Here is a 20,535-nt window from a genome sequence, read left to right as displayed (position 1 = left end):
ATGGCCGAGGCTATAAGAAGTTCGGTAACACCCTGAAACTGAGTTACAGTGCTGTGGCCAGTGTCATACAGAGGTTTTCCAATACGGGTTTCACTCGGAACAGGCCTCGCAAGGGTTGATCAAAGAAGTTAGGTCCTCGTGCAGTGCGTCAGGTGCAGAAGCTGGCTTCGAAAAACAGATGCCTGAGTGCTGCCAGCATTGCTTTAGAGGTTGCAGAAGCGGAAGGTCAACTTGTCAGTGCTCAGACCATACGCCGCACACTGCAACAAGTCAGTTTGCATGGCCGTCGTCCCAGAAGGAAGCCTCTTCTGGAACTGGCTCACAAAAAAGCCTGCAAACAGTTTGCTGAACACAACCTGGCCAAGAGCATTAATTACTGGAACCATGTCCTGTGGTCTGATGAGACTAAGATAGATGAGGCTGATCTGATGAGGCTCAAATGGTGTCCAGCATGTGTGGCGATGCCCTGGTGAGGAGGACCAAGAAAATTGTGTCTTACCTACAGTCAAGCATGGTGGTGGTCGCATTATGGCCTGGGGCTGCATGAGTGCTGCTGGTACTGGGGAGCTGCGGTTCATTGAGGGAAACATGGATTCCAACATGTACTGTGACATTCTGAAGCAGAGCATGATCCCCTCCCTTCAGAAACTGTACCGAACGGCAGTTTTCCAACATAATAACGACCCCAAATACACTGCCAAGATGACAACTGCCTTGCTGATGAAGCTGAAGGTGAAGGTGATGGAGTTGCCAAGTATGTCTCCAGACCTGAACCCTATGTTGCACATGGGGGGGGGCATTCACTATGTGTCATTATAGAGGAGTGGAAGAGGATCCCAGCAACAATCTGTGCAACTCTGGTGAACTCCATGCCCAGGAGGATTAAGGCAGTGCTAGATATCAATGATGCCCCTACAAAATATTGACACTTTGGACACAGTTTTGACATGTTCACTTAGGGTGTGCTCATTTTTGTTGCCAGTTATTTAGACAATAATGGCTATATGCTGAGTTATATTTAGAGGACAGTAAATTTGCACTGCTATACAAGCTGCACATTGACTACTCTAAAATATATCCAAGTTTCATTTGCGTAGTATTGTCCCTTGAGAAGATATACTAAAATGTGAGGGGTGTACTTACTTTTGTGAGATAAAAAGTTAAAAAGTTTAGCTAAAAAGACATTAACTGCATCCCAAATGACGCACTTATGCACTATGTACTCAACCATGTAGTGTATGAATTTTATACGGTTATTTTGTCATTAATAATTGGAGTAACAGTTGAGTGCATGAAGTGTCCAACATTCCACACTTTCCATTTGACTAATAAAGTTAATTTTTTTTAGATAAATGTAGCTATTACTTATCTAAACTTTTTAACTAGCACTAACTTTTTAACTTTTAACTATTTATTTCAAATAACTACAAAGAAATGCCAAGTAGAATTAATGTTAAAATGTAATTTTGAGGTAGAAAACTATTTTGTTGTAAAACATATTCCAATAATCTTTATTCACACACTTGAGTGTACACACTTAAAGGTGCTGTATGTAGGATTGACACCGAGTGGTTGAACTAGGTATTGCAGTCCAAACTCAAAATATTGGAGACGTTTTTTTCACCCGGCCCCTCCTCCTCAGACTTGACGCATACGCAGGTTGCCAGATTAACGACACCAACAGGAACGAGAGCACATGAGGATGAATACAATTAAATATGCGGTGTTTTCCACCAACTGGCAACCCGCGGTGCAGAAATACAATTGGGTAAACTGTCAGTGGGCGGGTTTCACAAACCATAACAAACACAGACATTCCGGGCCGGAATGCACATTTTCAAAGGAGAATAACTGACTGTAGCATTGTTTTTCAGATAAACATGTATGTTAACTTAGCATGTTTCTTAAATATCTGCAAACATATTATGGTATTTTTATGCTTTAGTAGAGTCAAAATCCTACATACAGCACCTTTAAACCTTAAATGTTGCAAACAGTGCAAAGTATTTTGATGTTTAACTGGAAGTCATGAATATCTGTCACACACGGTCTGACAGTAATCGCTGTGTACACACCGAGCATTCCAGTAGCACAAACACACACCGATTGTCAATGAGCCAATCGCATGCGAGCTGTGAAACTCAGCAGCTGTCCAAACATCTACTGCTGCTTCTGCAGCTAGTTAACACGCAATTACTGATCATCTCAAAACACAATGATTTATCTGTAAAGATAAAGAAACTTTTATATGTCTTTAAAAAAAGTTAAAGATTATCTTAAAAAGAACATTTTTGATGTTGTGTGCTTAATTTGTAAGTTTAGCAAAAAAGTGAAAATGTTTAGCTTTTCTTTGCTGTTTTATGTAATTAGTCAGTTTAGTTAAAGTTCAAATATTTAGCTAATACACACACATTGTGTGTCTCATGTTATTTAGTATGTTTACCTACAAATTTTAATTAAAAAAAAAATTGGTCTATCATGTTTAGCTAAATGTATAAGTGTAGCTAAGATTTGGATGTCTTATGTTTAATTAGTAAGTTTAGTTAAAATTTTTATTACTTTTAGCTAAAAAAGACTACCCGATCTCAAGAAAGTGCGTATAAATAGTACGCCAAATAAAAATGAAAACTCGTGGTATTGATATGCAAAAATGGACTTTGGCGTATATATGTTACGCGATGGGTAGGATTAGGGTTGTGGGTTAGATGCGTATAAGTATGCGAAAAATGCGTATCATATGCACGCGAAACTGTGTTTTATATGCACGCCAAACACGTTCGTATCACATACACGCCGAAGTCCATTTTTGCATATCAATACCACGAATTTTCATTTTTACTTGGCGTACTATTTATACGCATTTTCATGAGACCGGGCTCTAAAAAGAATTTTTTTGATGCCTTTAAAAAGTAAGTTTAGTTTAGTAATTAAAATATATATTTCTGATGTCTCATGTTTAGTAAGTTTAGCTATACAAATGTTAAAAATTTGAGCTAAAAAAGAACATTTTTGATGCCTTCTCTAATTAGTAAGTTTAGTTGAACTAAAATATATATTTCTGATGTCTCATGTTTAGTTTAGTTTTAAATAAAGAGCATTTTTGATGTCTTGTGTAATTAGTATTTAGCTAAATTAAGTTAGGCTAAAACATTTTTGATGCCTTGTTTAATTAGTAAATTTAGTTTAAAAATATTGTAAATAAAAGTATTTTTTGATGGCTCATGTTCAGCAAGTTTAGCTAAAAATTAAAAACGCTAAAACAGAGCATTTTTATATCTTATGGTTAAATTAATATGTTTTAGCTAAAATGTTAAAATGTTTTTAATGTCTAATTAGCAAGTTTAGTGAAAAAAGTTTATAGTTTTAAGTATAATTTTGATGTTTCCTTTTTCCCCTAATTTTTTTTTTTTTTTTTCAAGTTTCATGTTTAATTAGTAAGTTTAGCTAAAAATGTTTTTTTTTTTTTCCCAAGTAAAAAGATAATGTTTTTGATGTTCCATGTTTAATTGGCAAATTCAGCTCCATACGTTCCAAACATGTATGACTTTCTTTTTTGTCGGTGTAACACAAAAGTAGACGTTTAGCAGAATGTTCACGCTGCTCTTTCCGATGTTTTTTTTTACATTTACGTAATTACTCATTTGACAGGTTTTAATTCTCTAGTCGGCGCCGTCATGGGATTCTCCATCCTCATCAGCGCCGAGGTGTTCAAACACGAACCTAAAGTCTGGTACCTGGACGGGAGTATCGGGGTTCTGATTGGACTGATCATTCTCGCATACGGAGTCAAGTAAGAGTCCAAAATCTAAAAACTAGACAACAACAAACAACCAGAAAAATCTCATTCAAAATAATAGCAAAAACTGTAATGGTACTAAAATAACACTGACTTAAATAACGTTCTTGCAAAGTACCTTGTTTGTTGAAGGTCTTAGCGTATCACGAAGCTGTTTAACAAACAGTCGTTTAATAACGTCGTACACTCTTGAGGGATTTCAGGCGTGACTCTGTTTGTCTTTGGTGCAGCTGTAAATATGCTGGAGGCTTTAGCTAAAGCTTCTGAAAGGGATGCTAATTATGTAGTTTTGTTGGTTAAATAGCACATGATGCTCGCTAATATAATTTCAAGTAATTACTATAATATCATTAGCCTAGAGACTGTAATTAACGTTTGACTCATTGTAATGGAAATGGAGACGTAACATGCACATACGGCAAAGATTGTTTGCAAAGCTCATCGTCATCTGGCAGATTTCCCACTGCTAATCGAACGCTGAATGACTTGTTGACAGAACTGAAGCTGAAATGTAAATCTATAAGCTGTAAACTCCACCGGCTGTGTCTCTTTCCCAAAAGCACACAAGCAGAGGGCATTTAGTTTGAAGTGACAGGTCTCGTCCTTCAGAGGTTAGGACGTTCAGAGCTGCACATGCTGAGTTCAGCCTCGTCATTGTTTCATATACTAAGCCAAGAAATACCAGGTTTAATTCTTTATAGGTATTGTAACTAAAATAATTAGACCTAAATGTAAGATTTATGTGTTTGAATTGAATATAAAATGTACATCCATTTGGATTACTCAGTTTTAATATAAACAAACTAATAAACTGTCATACATAAAATAACCAGGTCAGATTTCTGTTAACTGAATGCATTTTAAATACAGGATAACCAGGTTTGTGTGTTTATCATCAATAAATCAAATTTGTTTAAATCTCATACATTTATATATTGCTTCTACATCTTGCCATATTTTAGCCATTTTCAACTGAATAATTACGTGCTCTAAGCAATTTGAAAGAATGCACTGTAAAAAAAAAAATATGATTATTTGAATAAAATCAAATAGGTGCAAACATTTCTGAGTGCAGAAATCGTACTTGTTTGATCGGCAAATATGTATCACATTAAATTTTTTTATAGTTTATCTTAAACTGTATAATCCAAATGAATGGACATTTTAGATGCAATAATAATAATACATTTTAAATTTAGGCCTAATTATTTATTATTGATTTATTTAGAGTGGAAATATTTTTGTAAAAATTTGCTTCGGAATTAACAGGATTCAAATGCTGCAAACCAGATTTGAACCTGTGTTACCACGTATGCATAATTATTACTTTTATATTCAAATGGAGCTTTCAATTAAATTTCACAACAGAAAAGTCAAACATATGATAGAAAATAAAAGATAAATTACTTTGAACGTGCACAAATTGTAATTTTACTAAATTTTACATGCACAAAGTAATTTTACTAAATGTTCTAATGACTGTTAGACTGTTTTGATTATTATAGTTTTCTAAAAATATTTTTTATTAATTTTTATTTTTGTATTTCCAATTGAATTTAAATTTTACTTTGAAGTTTTTGTTTTGTTTTGTTTTAAATATGTCTATACAGTTTTTAAAAAATTTTATATCAGTTTTTTTTATTTTTTTTTATTAATTAATGAAAATGAGAAATAGTTCCTTGGCAACTAGCTGAAATAAAATATTTTTATTTTAATTTTATTTTATTTCAGTAATTGTTTATTTCAAATAAACATGTTTTTAGTTTTACTTAACTATAATAATCCAGTAAAGAGGTATTAAAATTGCCTTTTTTTTAGACAATAAAAGTTTTTTTTCCCAAGTGAAAATGTTTTTAGTTAAAGCAACTTTGTTAAAACTGCTTTTTTTATTGTTAAAACATGCCATCTCATTGTCTACCTTAACTTTAACTTATATATTTAACTATAATATTTTGTTAATATAGCGACATATGACCTCTAAAGTTAGCTAGTTTTTAGCAGTTTTTTCTTGCATCGTTTTTTTCTTACGCTTTTCTTTCTTTCTCTTTCTCCATCAGGTTGTTAAAGGACATGGTGCCCCGCGTCAGGCAGACGAGACATTATGAGCGCTTTGAGTAGAGATTCTGATTCTGGACGACTCAACACACACAGAAATATCCTGTGGAGATTCTCCTGAGAGGAAAACACAACACCACACACACACTTAACCTGCCTCAGGGCAAACGCAGCCACAAAATCCCCCTGTAAATATGGATCTGAAAGGGAAAACTGAGAATTAAATGTATAAAAATGTGTTTTATCTTATCGTTTGAGATGGAAGTGAGCCAAGATACATTTCAGAATGTGTATCATCTGATATTGAAAACCACGATTCATCGCATTGAGTAATATTATGGGTATCCGTATAATGGATGAGAGATGTTTTTAGGTATGATTTGTGCAGGTTATTACAAATATAAATGTCCAGGTTTGAAGGGAAGAGGTTTATCAGGTAAACTTAACACAGACTGTCCTTTTTGTCTAATTTGTTTAAATTAAGTTCCTATTTATTGTAGTAGTTCTTTAGTAAAAACGTTTGTTGCATCTGTGAAAACCTGTAAAATTTTTACATGAAAAATGAAGAAATAGACTAAAATTTACACAAGCACATACAATTTCAAATGTTCTCATTTTTGAAATGTCAATACAATTTCACAGTGGAAAAGCCAAACATATGATATAAAATCAAGTATCACTCTGAAAGTGTACAAATTAAAGTCATGCCAAAATAATTTTGCTAAAATGTCAAATTAATAATTTGAAGAGGTGCTGAAACTACATTTTTTGTAGATAATGAGAAGTTTTCTTAAAGAGGACCTTGTTAATTCTTTAGTTTTTCCTTGTTAAAACGTGCCATCGAATCATCTACAGTTTAAAGTATATTATTCAACAAACAGGGCATTTTCATACACTGTAAAAAGTGATAAGTTGACTTAACTTAAAAAAATTGAGGAAACCCGTTGCCTTAAAATTTTTAAGTAAATGATAATTAAAAAAATAAGTTAAGTGAACTGTGAAGTTTTTTATTATTATTATTGTTTACTTAATCATTTTAAGGCAACGGGTTTCCTCAATTTTTTTAAGTTAAGTCAACTTATCACTTTTTACAGTGTATCTAATACTATTGTAACATATTCAAAACATAACGAAACCTTCAGTACTTAAAGAGCACTAGTGTAAGTCTACAAATCAATTGCTATCATTAAACCGCTTCATTTGCTAGACCTAAATAATGTAATTATGTCATTTCATCTTTCGCACTCCATTGAAACAGTAAAGCTCTGTGAAGTTCATTTGTTTTAGCTTGATCCAGCCTTGCGTAGAGCTTTTGGTGAAACTTGTACTTATTAAATGGCACACAAACGTTACTCGCACAGTAACAAAGCCTTAAAACTTGACCCTTCATGATGTGAAGTTATATGTTCTTAAATATTAGACTGTTGTAATATTTGCCATGAAATTTGGCTGTTTAAATGTATATGGGAAAAGCCGAGTTTCTGAGCATTTTATGTAGCAAATATATCATAGCTCCGTGGAGCAGCTGGACGTAACGGTGACGTTACAGCCAGTCCGATCGCGTATGTGCTATTCAGTGGCAGTTCGTAGTGCGATTGTCGGTGAAAAGCAACGTTTGTGCTTTTGGAGAGGTGTATGACTTATGCTGTTTTTTTTTCAAGGTGTGTGGTCGAATTCAACGCTCTGTTCTTAATTGACATGTTAAATACCTTGAGCCCTTGTCAGAAGGACTAGACAAGCACACGCCCCTGCAAATGGGACTTTCGTTTGCACAGTTTATAAAACCACACATAGACGTGTGCTTAGGACTTAAGAGTAATTCACCCAAAAATGTAAATTTGCTAAGCATTTACTCACCCTCAGGCCATCCAAGATGCAGTTTGTTTCTTCATCAGAACAGATTTGGAGAAATTTCATCACTTGCTCACCAGTGGATGCTCTGCAGTGAATGGGTGCCGTCAGAATGAGAGTCCAAACTGCTGATAAAAACATTACAATAATCCACACCACTTCAGTCCATCAATGAAGCGAAAAGCTGTGTTTTTAAGAAGCAATCAGCAGCTAAAGAGAACTCATTCTGCTATATGTGTGTGCACTGTCAGAGAGTTCCTGAGCCATCATAGAGCATGGGAGTTATTTTTGCCATTTTACAGCCCTTGAACAGTTAAATACACACTTGTATGTGTCAAAATGCCCGTCTTTGGAGATATCCTTGTAAACACAGTAATTTAGGTCTTAAGTGAAAGCAAACATCTGAAAAACATGTTACACAGTATATTGGATCCAGGCAGCTCTTAAAGTGACAGCAGTCAAATATTCCTGCTGTCTGTCATTCATTTGTTCTACAGTAGTTTTTGTCGTATTTCTTGTAATTAGTTTTTTATTCTTATTTAATTGCTTACTGTTTAAATGTTCAGTGAGCTTGAGTTTTTTTTTATTTAGGCTAGTAGTTTTTTGTGATATTGACACTAGTGAGAAATATTACATTTCTATGGTATCAAAATTTCGATATCATAAAGACCTTATTTAAAGCAAAAATATAGTGATATATATCGTTACCATGACACAAAATTCTTAATACATAATAATGAAAAGGTCCATGTCCATATATTTGTTTAAAACAGTTTTGATTTGTAAACAGTGTTTGATCTGTGCATATTTCTCTCCTGATTCAGAAGAGATTACTTTTTCACTGGAGAAAGCAATATTATGGACAGAGGACTCATATTTTAGCCATAAGCTAATAGTTTATAGTTAAAGTATAGTTTGAAGTTAAAAATGTCTTAATGATGGATTTGTTTCTTACAAAGACGTAGATGTTTGCTTTACAAGATGTTAACTGATGGACTGGAGTGGTGTGGATTACTTGTGGATTATTGTGATGTATTTATCAGCTGTTTGGACTCTCATTCTGACGGCACCCATTCACTGCAGAGGATCCATTGGTGAACAAGTGATGTAATGCTACATTTCTCCAAATCTGTTTGTGATGACGAAACACACTCATCTACATCTTGGATGGCCTGTGGGTGAGTACATTTTCAGCAAATTTTCATTTTTAGGTGACCTATTCCTTTAAAACTGAGGCCCGAAAATAAGATAGGGGCTATTATTTGGTTAAAAACTGAATTCGCACCATTGTTCGAAGAATAAATGCTGACAAAAGCCGATGTAAATCCACGTCGGGCTGAATGTCATAAGATACATGAATGTATATATACAACTATGTTGCTGTGGAGTACACATGTATATTTACACAGAAATGTCTGTTGTCACAGAAAAATGTTTATTTGAAAAATAAAGATATATCCTACTGATTCCTCAAAATTGCTGAAAAACAAACCGTGTCCGTTTTCTTTTTTTCATGAATGTCTTAAAATCCATTATAATGAATGTAAATCACCCCCAAAACAAAAGAACAACTTCAAAACAAACCCATCGGGTTGATCAGTTTACAAATGATGTGTGAATGCATTTCAGTTTCAAACAAAACAAAAGCAATTATTATTAACAGCAACGTAAACCAGAACATCGTTAACATATCGGTTCCATTCATAATTTGGATTTCGTTCCAAATTATTTCCAAAATATGAGCAGTAGTTACCAGGAAAGAATTACTGGCCATGATTTATTTTATTTGACTAATCTAATATTTTCAATAAAAGTTTGACAGTCATTATTATAAATAGCTACAGCTAAGCCGTACGAACACAAACACTTTCGAAACGGTGGCATCCTTCATACTGTAAACCAAAAGTAACGACTTTAGTCACCTAGACATTAGTTTGATTGTGTGATTTTGCATGTCAACAACCACCAAACGTTTGGCAAGACTATTTCGCGCTAAATTCTGAGCGACTCTATTTCAGCTATTAAACTACTATTTCGGCTTTTAGCTAGCTAGCATTTCACCTCCAGCGCTTGCTATTTCGTAAAGGAAAACAAACCAGACAGTTCTAGTAACCATCAGAAGGCACATCATGAAACAAGATGAAACAATAGCTTGGCTGAAGACCTTCGTTTCACATACAAACGTACAGATCTCGACAAAGAGCGGAAACGCAAACGTAAAACTATCGTATAAGTTAGAGTGGAAAACTAGAAGAGACCCATCTATATTTACAAATGTGCAAATGTGTACAGAAATCATACACTGGATAAAAACATCAAATGAGGTTTTTGCTGGCTTTTAAAATTAAACTATGTTCGCAATGTTTGTCCAGAGTATTGACAATAAAGGAAATTATGATATGTTATGCTGTTCTATTTTTATTACAACATTTTACAGCTAAAACGTCACATTTTATGTATTTTTTTATTTGTAAATTAAACTACATTTTGTAATTAAGTATTCAGTTATTTTTACGCTTTTCCATTAGCATAAGAACTTCAAATTATTTCATTAAAGAGATACAATTCTGTCATTATTTACTAAACCTCAAGTTGGTCAAAACCTGTATGAGCTTCTTTGTTTTGTTGAACACAAAGAAGATATTTTGAAGAATGTTGGTAACCAAACTGTTGGCGGTAGCCACTGACTTCCAAAGTATGGAAAAAAATACTCAATGGGTTCCGTCAAATGTTCGGTTACAAAAATTCTTAAAATATTCAGAAACACGTCCTTTCAAGTATTAAATGAATAATACATCTAAATGTACTGTATATTTAGTTCCGCCGCAAATATTTTTTTTCAGACAGTACTCTGGACAAGCATGTGCGCTTATACTTAAATTAGTCTGATAAATAATATTTCCCTCTATAAAGAATTTTCTCTTCTATAAATAGTCACATAAAAATCAACAGGCAGAGATAAAGATCTGTATACAAAATAAATTAAAAAACAAATTTTAAAACAATTGTACAGTGTCATAATATCTGTTGTCAAATCTTCGCTATAGTGCATTTTCATTCCAAAACACAACTCTAATCATTTTGACGTTTTTCGATAATAGGCAGGCAAAATCAAGAAAATAAAAAAAAGAAACAAAAACCAAGGCCAATTTGTGTTTTTAACACAAAATATAAAAAGAAAAAAGTATTTTATCCTAGTAATGTACACTTTTGTTTTTATATAGATATATCTTTCTTTTTTTATACAAATAAAGATAAACTTTACAGAAATATCTGTGATCGTATTGGTATTTACCTTATCCACATATAGAGCATCTGAAACCCGTGATATAGTGTTAATTCAGGTAAACTTGGCCACTTTTGCTAATTAACGCAACAGCAAAAAGTGTCCCCTATTTAGGTGATTTCAGTCTACTAGTTTAACGGTTAGTTTGGTCAGTTGGTTTGCGTTCTAGTTCATACTGGCTGGTTTGCGACGTGTGTATTTCACTAAAACATCACACCTGGCAGTTGACTGGTGCAGTACTGCGATATTTAACGTGGATCGTGACCAACACCGAAAATTCCCAGTGTTAGCATGTGCTGTTATTAAACTGTCAGAAATAAACTACCATGCAGAATAAAGTGGATCGCTTGTTTACGTTTTAGCGTCTGTTATTTACATGTGAACGCCATTTCACGGAGCCAGTACGTGAAAAGTCCAGTTTCAGTGTAAATTTTTTCGCAAAGTTTGTTTCCCCAACAACAAGCACTCTCACACACACAAATAAACACGCACTCGGAAAGTCTGAGTCTTCAATATGGTCAAAGATGCTTTTCAGAGTCAGTCGTCAGTCCAATGATAAAAGTCACCTTCAGAGAGACAAGAAAAACTGGAAGAAGAAGAAAAAAAAACAGTAGAATGAAGAACTACGGTAATAAATGTCACTACAGTGTTTCCTCCACGCCAGCAGGGGGCAGTGTGCAGTTCTGATTCCCTGCAATCCGCTTCAAGTATGTCAGCCTCAAACTAGTTCAAGTTCACGCAAAAACAAAAAATCCAGCAAAATAAATCATTTCCTTCTCTTTCCATCCTTCTGTGTTTTTTTTTTTCGGCCAGGAGCCGAGAGCTGCCGCACTCCAGCTTTTTCGTTTCTTTTTTTCGTGAGTTTATGGGAATAAAACAAGAGTTGGATTACTCTGAATCTTTAATCGCATCACCGCACGTTAAAACACTGGCACTGTCTGCATTGCGCTATGTAACAGTCCTGTCCTGTCCAGTACGGCGGCTGACGAACCACCAGGTTGGTCGTACGGAGTTGCCGAAGTTTGCGTGTTATAAGCAGTCCTTGCACAGCGCCACCTGTCCTTTCATGTAGTCTCTGCAGGGACAGATGCGCGTGAGGGACTGATGGGCCCCGGCGCAGCTGAACAGCAGCAGGTCCGACTGAAACACGCAATGCCGCGTCGATTCGCTGAAGGCAGGGATGACGATATCGCTGCCAGACTCCACCGTCTTACACTCCACACCATACCTGCAGTGAAGAAACCAAAGAGACAATGCTTGAGGACATGACATGAGTTCAGCAAGACAGTAAATACAGAACCATGGCAGTGCCATGTGTTTTTTAAAGACAGGTACCATTGTAATATCATGGTAATTCAGACATGTAGCAAGATAATACAATGGTTTAATTTATGGCAAATAATGGAAAAAAACATTTAATTAAGTAATATGTATAATTATATATTAAAGTAAGCATAACTATAAAATATACATGAATATATTAAACAATTATATATTTGAAATTGAAAAATTACATATATGAAAAAATAAAGGAAAACAACATATAAATATTATTAGATGATGTATATTAATTTTATTATATTTAAATATTACAATCATTATGCTAATAATATTTATTTAAATATTAAATCACTGTAATTTATCAAATATATTAATATATTATTTTGTGTAAGGAAAAAAACCAGAACATATATCTAAAATAATATTTATAATTAAATATTGAAATATTTATATATATTTTTGCTTTTAATTTAAGGAAGATGAAAAAATTAATATCAAATTATGCACTTATGTAATATTTATAATGAAATACTACAAATATGTATAATGATCAAATATATATTTATATATTAAGCATTAAAATTATGGAAAATAAAGGAAAACAACATTAAATATTTAAACCCTATTTTTTCTTAATTTATGGAAAATAATATCAAACTATTCATCAAATATGTAATTATGTGATATTCATAATTAAATATTAAAATATGTATAATTATAAAACACATTAAAATACATACAAGTGTGTTTGTGTGTGTATATATATATATATATATATATATATATAATTTCTATTTAAATATATAGTTTATATTTAAATATGCACACTTTTAATGTATTAAAATCTATATTAAAATAGTAAAACTATTCAAATATATGGAAAATAAACCAATAAATGGTATTTATTATTAAATATTAAACTATTTATAATATGAACATATATAAAACATATATTACTATTTTAACAATAGTAAAATACATAAGCATCTAATAAATAATATTTATAATATAATATATTTAAATATACATTTATATATTATACGTAATATAATACAAAATATATATTAATATAATATAAATATATATTATTTTACTAAACATTTAAATGTCAATTATACTATATATATATATATATATATATATATATAAATTCATATTTGAATATGATATATTGAGATACATATTCAAGTTGTTTACAAAAATAGTCCAAATCTGATGCAAATTTTGGGCGATTTAAGGCAAATCCCACAACAGCTCAGCAGAAGTGAATAAAAAAAAGGTCAATTTAATTTCAAGCAGAAATAAAGGGGCTGTGAAATGCAGCAGCGCCCTCTGCTGTCTGGATGGAGAACTGCAGCGCTGGTACCTGAACAGATCCTTGTCTTTATTGAGATGCTGGAAGAAGGAGGGTTCACAGATCAGCTGCTCCTCCTGACACACCTGCTTGCAGGATTTACCTGCCGGAGCCAATCTGACCTGCATGGCGCTGAGAGGAGGCCACATCACCTGTCCGTGACAGAAATCCTGCACACACACACAAACACACAGGTTCAACAAGGGCGTATCTTTCAGATGAAGCGTGAGTTCTCAGGTATGTCAGGTCTGAACAGGTGAAGTGGAGCGAATCACACACACCTTAAATGTTCACTAACACACAGTCAAAGGTACCTGGTTCTTGATGAAAGCGTTGACGCGCTGTAACATCCCCTCACAGGTGAACTCATACGGCAGGTACGGCTCCATCTGAAACAACATAACAAGAAAACATCAGAAATTATGTGTATATGCTGCACTATAGCGAAAAAAATACGGCAAAACCTCAATTTTGGACATCCTTAGTGATGCAAAATGATTAATAGATAAAGTATGTTTATGGTTTGGGTTATTCTGTAGTAATTATATTTATATATAAACAACAGAATTCTACAGTATGTCCTCTTATGTAGCGTAGTAAATGTGTGTATAGATCTATCACACTTAAAGACAAACTTAAAGGACAAATTTGTTTAAAAAAAGAAAGTCCACAAAAATGACCAAAACTCCTTTAAAGGAAGTCCCTGGTGAGAAAATGGCTCATATTTACAGTAAAAATACAAAATAGAGCTTGTTAGTTGTAGTCTGAAGTGACAATAATAAAAAGGTCAATTATTAGGTAAAACATTATTTATTATTCCTAACGTAAAACAAAATATTATTGTATTCATATTATATTTATATTACGTATTATAATAATTTATTACTATTATAATTATAGGAAAAATTTCATAAAATAAAAGTAATAAAAAATTCACTTTCACTTCATTATTATTATTATAATATGGTATTATTATAGAAAATATTAAATACATGTAAAGAATTCACTTTTACTTCTGAAGACACAATTATAATTATTATATTATTATTATAGAAAATATTACATAAATGTAAAATTCACTTTCACTTCTGAAGACACTTAATATGTCATTTTTTGTCCAAATCTATATCAAATCATCATCTTTACTATTATTATCATCATTATTTTTTAATTAATAAGGTATTAATCCAACTGTAAAACAAAACATTAATATACTGATATTATGTTTATGTTACTTGTTTATAATAAAGCAGTTTTATTATATATTATATTCTATAAGGTTATATTAGATCAAAATGTAAACATTACAAAATAATTCACTTTCACGTCTGAGAACTGAAACATGTAATTCATGTTATATTTGTCATTTAAATTTAGCTCAAGTCTATAATATTATTATTAATATATTAACAATGTATTACTCATAAAACTAAAGGTTAATATATTGTTATTATATTATATATCAAAAATATTCGTTATATTTATGACAAACATTATATAATCTTATATTATATTATAACATATTATATAAAAGTTATGTAAACAAAGAATCTACTTTCACTTCTGAGGAATTAAACAAAAATGTATTAAATATTTAAATCCTGCACACACACACAAACACACAGGTTCAACAAGGGCGTATCTTTCAGATGAAGCGTGAGTTCTCAGGTATGTCAGGTCTGAACAGGTGAAGTGGAGCGAATCACACACACCTTAAATGTTCATTAATATACTGATATTATGTTTATGTTACTTGTTTATAATAAAGCAGTTTTATTATATATTATATTCTATAAGGTTATATTAGATCAAAATGTAAACATTACAAAATAATTCACTTTCACGTCTGAGAACCGAAACATGTAATTCATGTTATATTTGTCATTTAAATTTAGCTCAAGTCTATAATATTATTATTAATATATTAACAATGTATTACTCATAAAACTAAAGGTTAATATATTGTTATTATATTATATATCAAAAATATTCGTTATATTTATGACAAACATTATATAATCTTATATTATATTATAACATATTATATAAAAGTGTTATGTAAACAAAGAATTTACTTTCACTTCTGAGGAATTAAACAAAAATGTATTAAATATTTAGATGTAAATTTAGCCAAAACCTATAATAATAATAATAATAACAACAACAACATTGCAAAACTAAATATTTATATATTGACAAGACACTTACATTCCTTATTATATTATAATATTATGTAAATTAAAAGTAACAAAGAATTCACTTCTGAGCACTGAAACATGTAATATTTAAATTTAGCCCATATACTCTGCAGAATATGAGATTTAGTTAAGAACCAGGTGTAATCTGTAAACAGGAAGTATATGTACCTTTTGACTGAGGATGGCTTTAATGGCGTTCTCCACCTCTGCGGGATCATCGATGTTGACGGTCCAGACGTGCGGCCGTCCGATGTAAACCTCAGCGTAAGGGTGCTGGGAGGTCAGCTGGGGTCAAAGGTCAAACATACATCAGATACAACCGATTCGGAGCACAAAAAACTCAATCAAAAAATAATAATTCAGCCATAAACGCAGTACCTCTCTGAGTGTGGGTTTGCCTTTGAAGAAATCTGTGTTTTTGCTGCTTTTAGGCGGGTCGAACCTTGGGTTGAGGAAAGCGCAGCCATTGGCTATGGCCTCCAGAGGGGCGGGGCCCTCGTACGGGAAGGACAGTCCCACAAAAAGCTGGAGAACAAAGAGAATTGCAATATTGTCATGTATAATAAAACATTATCATATTACATCAAATATTAAGCAAAGTAAAACAACACAATTCACTTCTTTTAATATACAATTTATTATTCATAATATAACAATTTTAAGTTTAAATGGACTGTAAATATAAAGTTTAAATAATTCATTTGAAATTATAAAAATGTATAATAATACTATTAATAAAACAGTGATTATAACAACTATTATTTCAATTATGTATTAGTATTTTAAAATTACAAGCTATTTTTATTAAATTAATATTAAATAAATAATAAAGTTATTTATTATAATAAATTATTTTAAGAAATAAGCATATTACACACACACATATATATATACACATATATACACACACACACACACATATATATATATATATATATATATATATATATATATATATATATATATATATATATATATATATATATTCTGTAACAAAGAATTATCTTAAAATAAAACATGTAAAATAAGTCCGCATTAAATATTATTATTAATTATTATTATTAACATACAAATTAGTAATCATAATGTAACAAAATATAAATATTTTGATACTGTATTTATGTTCTGTGTTAAATATGTTTTATTATATATATATATATATATATATATATATATATATATATATATATGCATGCTTATAAACTTAGAACATATAAAGTATTAAAATATTGATTAAAATATTGACAAGGAATTCACTTCAACTTCTGAGGAATACAATGTAAAATATTATTATTCATAATGTAACAAAATATTAATATTTGGATATTGTATTTATGTTCTGTGTTAAAAACAATATAACATTTTTTAGCTTAAGTTTAATACTTAGAGTTAGAAGTCTGTTTAAATTCATAACTATATGTGAGTTATAATAACAGCGATGCTAAATTCAGCAAACACCAGCACCAAACACATTTCCACACACACTCCTGAGCATGCAAACGCATTTACGTGGTATTTACAAGAAAATTAGGCCTGAACAAACAAAATTTGCTTGAATTTTCTCATAAACCAGGCCTGATTTCCATTTCGAAATCTCATCTCGGCGTATTTTTAGATCGATAAGATGTATTTGGTTGATTCCTGAGAGGGATTTCTGGAGCTCTTTCAACAAGCTCGCAGTGGGAAACATCAAACAAACCATCCATTGATGGAAACTTGACGGCTGATTCCCAGAGCAAATTTACCTGCAATAAACTCACATTTGCACAGCTGCACTGCAGCAATCTCTACAAAAGCAATCACCGGCTCAAATAACAATCAACAGTGAGAAGGAGAGTAACAATCACAATAAAAGCACACAGTCTTTATTGAGCAAATGTTTCCATGCGGCCAACAGAGGCGGCGCGGGCCAAAATAATGTGTTTGTGAAGTGTGCTGCTCAGGGCCGTCAGCTTCAGAGGACACACAATGAGCCGCCTGTGCTGCGCTGGACAGATGACCACACACTCGCTCGCTCACACACACACACACACTGACCCACAATGAACCAGTGACGGATCATGCGGTTTCATTTATGAATAACATTAGTTTAACCTCATTTACTTCACAAAAGAGCTCAATAGGAGTAATAATTCTAAAAAAATGCTAAATTATATTACAGTTAGTCTTTAGTATTCCTACTTCGCTTTATTAAAAAGACATTAAATATATAAAATAATTAACATTTTATGCATTTAGTAGATGATTTTATCCAAAGTGATAATGTATATGAATAATAATAATGTATAATATTGCTATTGATATTAATAAAACACTAATCATTAATTCACATTTTGTGCATTTTGCAGGTGCTTTTTTTTATACAAAGTAACATTAATGTATATGTAAATATTAATGTATAATAATGCTAATAATATTAATAAAACACTAATTAGTTTACATTTTATGCATTTAGCAGATATTTTTAACCAAAGCAACAATGTATGTATATGTAAATAATAACATGCAATAAAGCTATTAATATAAAATTATTAGATCGATAAATTGTTAGAATTGTTATTATAAATACTAAAAATATGAAAAATATAATTTTAATTATTTAAAACAATTGCTTAATTATTATATGTATATATATAATATATATTGTATTATCTATCTATCTATCTATCTATCTATCTATCTATCTATCTATCTATCTATCTATCGAATAGTCATTACAACAAATTCAATAATAATTAATTTATAGGTATTATAAAATTAATTTTTTTTAACAAGTGTAACAATAAATATATAAAATACAATTTGTGATATTGCTATTAATATTAACAAAACACACATTATAATAAATGTTATTTATATGTATTAACAGACTAATTATTTATTATATTAAATTGTTATATAATAAAACGATATATTTTACACATTATAATATATATTATTAAATATTATATAAACACTATAATTTAAACTGTTAAATATAATATATTTTATTAATTTTTATAATTTATATGTATTATAAAAATACTAATTATATATTTTATTATTGTTATACATTCAGGATAATTTATAATATCATTTAATAATAATAACGATAAGAAGAAGAAATATAAATAATTATTGTGCATAAAAAGTATAGAAACTTTCTGTGGTTGAACTTCTATGGTTTACCAACAGGGGGCAGCAGAGAGGTATTGAAAACAAGCAGGCTTATAGAAAGAAAGATAGAGACGTCTTCAAGATGTGCGGCAGAAGCAAGAGTTCAGCGAACATTTGCATGTCTGATGGGCTGCCGAGTGACTTTGTTTATTTGTAAATTAGTCGAACGAGTCTCACTCGTTCACTCTCTCTGTACGTAAATGAAGCAGCCTCGCTCTCTCCAGGAGTTTGCATGAAGTAGAAACAAACAACAGGGAAGTTAAAGTCGAGTTTATAGCGAGGAAAAAGGCTGAGCTGGGGAAAAAAGCTGCGAGACTTCAGAGAAACAGCAGCAATATCCTCTCTTGTGGTTGAGCTACATGCCAGACACAAAGCACAAAGTCGTGAACGCCACCGTGCAAGTGCAGTGCAGCTTTCACACTTACATTTCAAGCATAAACACAAAATTGAAGTGAGACACTACTAATAAACGACAAGCCAAATGTACAGGCCATATTCAAGTCTACCAGAAATGTTTAGCACAAACACATGGCGTTTGTTGACTCTGACCTTGGTTTCGCGCAGGAGGAACTGGAGGTCGCGTCCGCTCAGGATGCCGTGGTTCTTCACGTAGGCCGGCAGGTGGACCGTACTCGTGCCGTGGACCGTGCCGTGCACTTCCATGTACGAATGAATGACGTCCAAGTATTTCTTTTTATCCTAAAACACAAATAAAGACACGTGCATGTGAGAAACCAGTGACGAAGGTTGATGAAATGGAATTATAGTCTTATTAGCGCTTGGAAACCATTTTTGGATTCTGCTGATGTAAGCAAGACCATGTGGGCGGGGCTAAATATGTTTGAACTCAGAATTTAACCATATTACAGTTATCCTTTAGTATTCATAAAATGAATATTCATAAAATAATAGTATAATATTGTATTACAAAATTACAATTATACATTTCATTGCATTTTATATAATCAAAATACTTCAATAATAACAACAACAATAAATATACTACTACCACAACTAATAATAATAATAATAATAATAATAATAATATTAATAAATGATAGTAATTACTGTTCATATTAAAAACAATTATTTTTCACGGATAAAAGCATCCTTTAGTATTCATACAATTAATATTTATAAAAATAATATAATATTACTATAAGTAAAACAAATTCTAACATTATTTATTTGTATTATACAATTATAATTGTAAATTTTATTACATTTTTATATAATCAAAATACTTTAATAATAATAATAATAATAAATTATAGGAAATAAATACAATATGAAGTATAATATTACTATTCATATTAACAAAATAATATTTCTTTCTCTTTTCACTGATTAAAAGCAAGATCATGTTGGTGGGACTTAATGTATATATATATATTTTTAATTATTATTATAGTTAAAGTTTTAGTATCCATACTCATCTTTATTTAAAATTGTCTTCGTAAACAATTTTTTAATTATATAATATTGATATAAAATAATCATGTATAATATTGCTATTAATAATTTGTTTTTTAAAAGTACAACAAACATTGAATTTTTA

General features: G+C 31.3%; 2 protein-coding genes across 2 annotated transcripts in view; one reads left to right on the top strand and one right to left on the bottom strand.

The window, feature by feature from the left end:
• The window catches only part of tmem163b (transmembrane protein 163b), a 34,138-nt gene extending 27,374 nt beyond the window's left edge, over window positions 1–6,764 (top strand). Inside the window, exons 7-8 of the mRNA XM_058760895.1 lie at window positions 3,649–3,790; window positions 5,854–6,764. Of these exons, the coding sequence (XP_058616878.1) occupies window positions 3,649–3,790; window positions 5,854–5,914 (203 nt within the window). The 3' untranslated portion in view covers window positions 5,915–6,764. The remainder of the gene's footprint in view (window positions 1–3,648; window positions 3,791–5,853) is intronic.
• Window positions 6,765–9,118: 2,354 nt separating this feature from the next.
• mgat5 (alpha-1,6-mannosylglycoprotein 6-beta-N-acetylglucosaminyltransferase) overlaps window positions 9,119–20,535 on the bottom strand; it is a 76,850-nt gene continuing 65,433 nt past the window's right edge. Inside the window, exons 12-17 of the mRNA XM_058760511.1 lie at window positions 19,527–19,676; window positions 16,200–16,346; window positions 15,990–16,106; window positions 13,938–14,012; window positions 13,636–13,793; window positions 9,119–12,216 (exon numbers count right to left, since the gene is read on the bottom strand). Coding sequence (XP_058616494.1) covers window positions 12,018–12,216; window positions 13,636–13,793; window positions 13,938–14,012; window positions 15,990–16,106; window positions 16,200–16,346; window positions 19,527–19,676 — 846 coding nt within the window. The 3' untranslated portion in view covers window positions 9,119–12,017. The remainder of the gene's footprint in view (window positions 12,217–13,635; window positions 13,794–13,937; window positions 14,013–15,989; window positions 16,107–16,199; window positions 16,347–19,526; window positions 19,677–20,535) is intronic.

This window comes from Onychostoma macrolepis, chromosome 22, assembly GCF_012432095.1.
Source record: "Onychostoma macrolepis isolate SWU-2019 chromosome 22, ASM1243209v1, whole genome shotgun sequence".
Lineage (NCBI taxonomy): Eukaryota > Metazoa > Chordata > Actinopteri > Cypriniformes > Cyprinidae > Onychostoma > Onychostoma macrolepis.
This window is presented reverse-complemented; position numbering and strand designations above follow the sequence as displayed.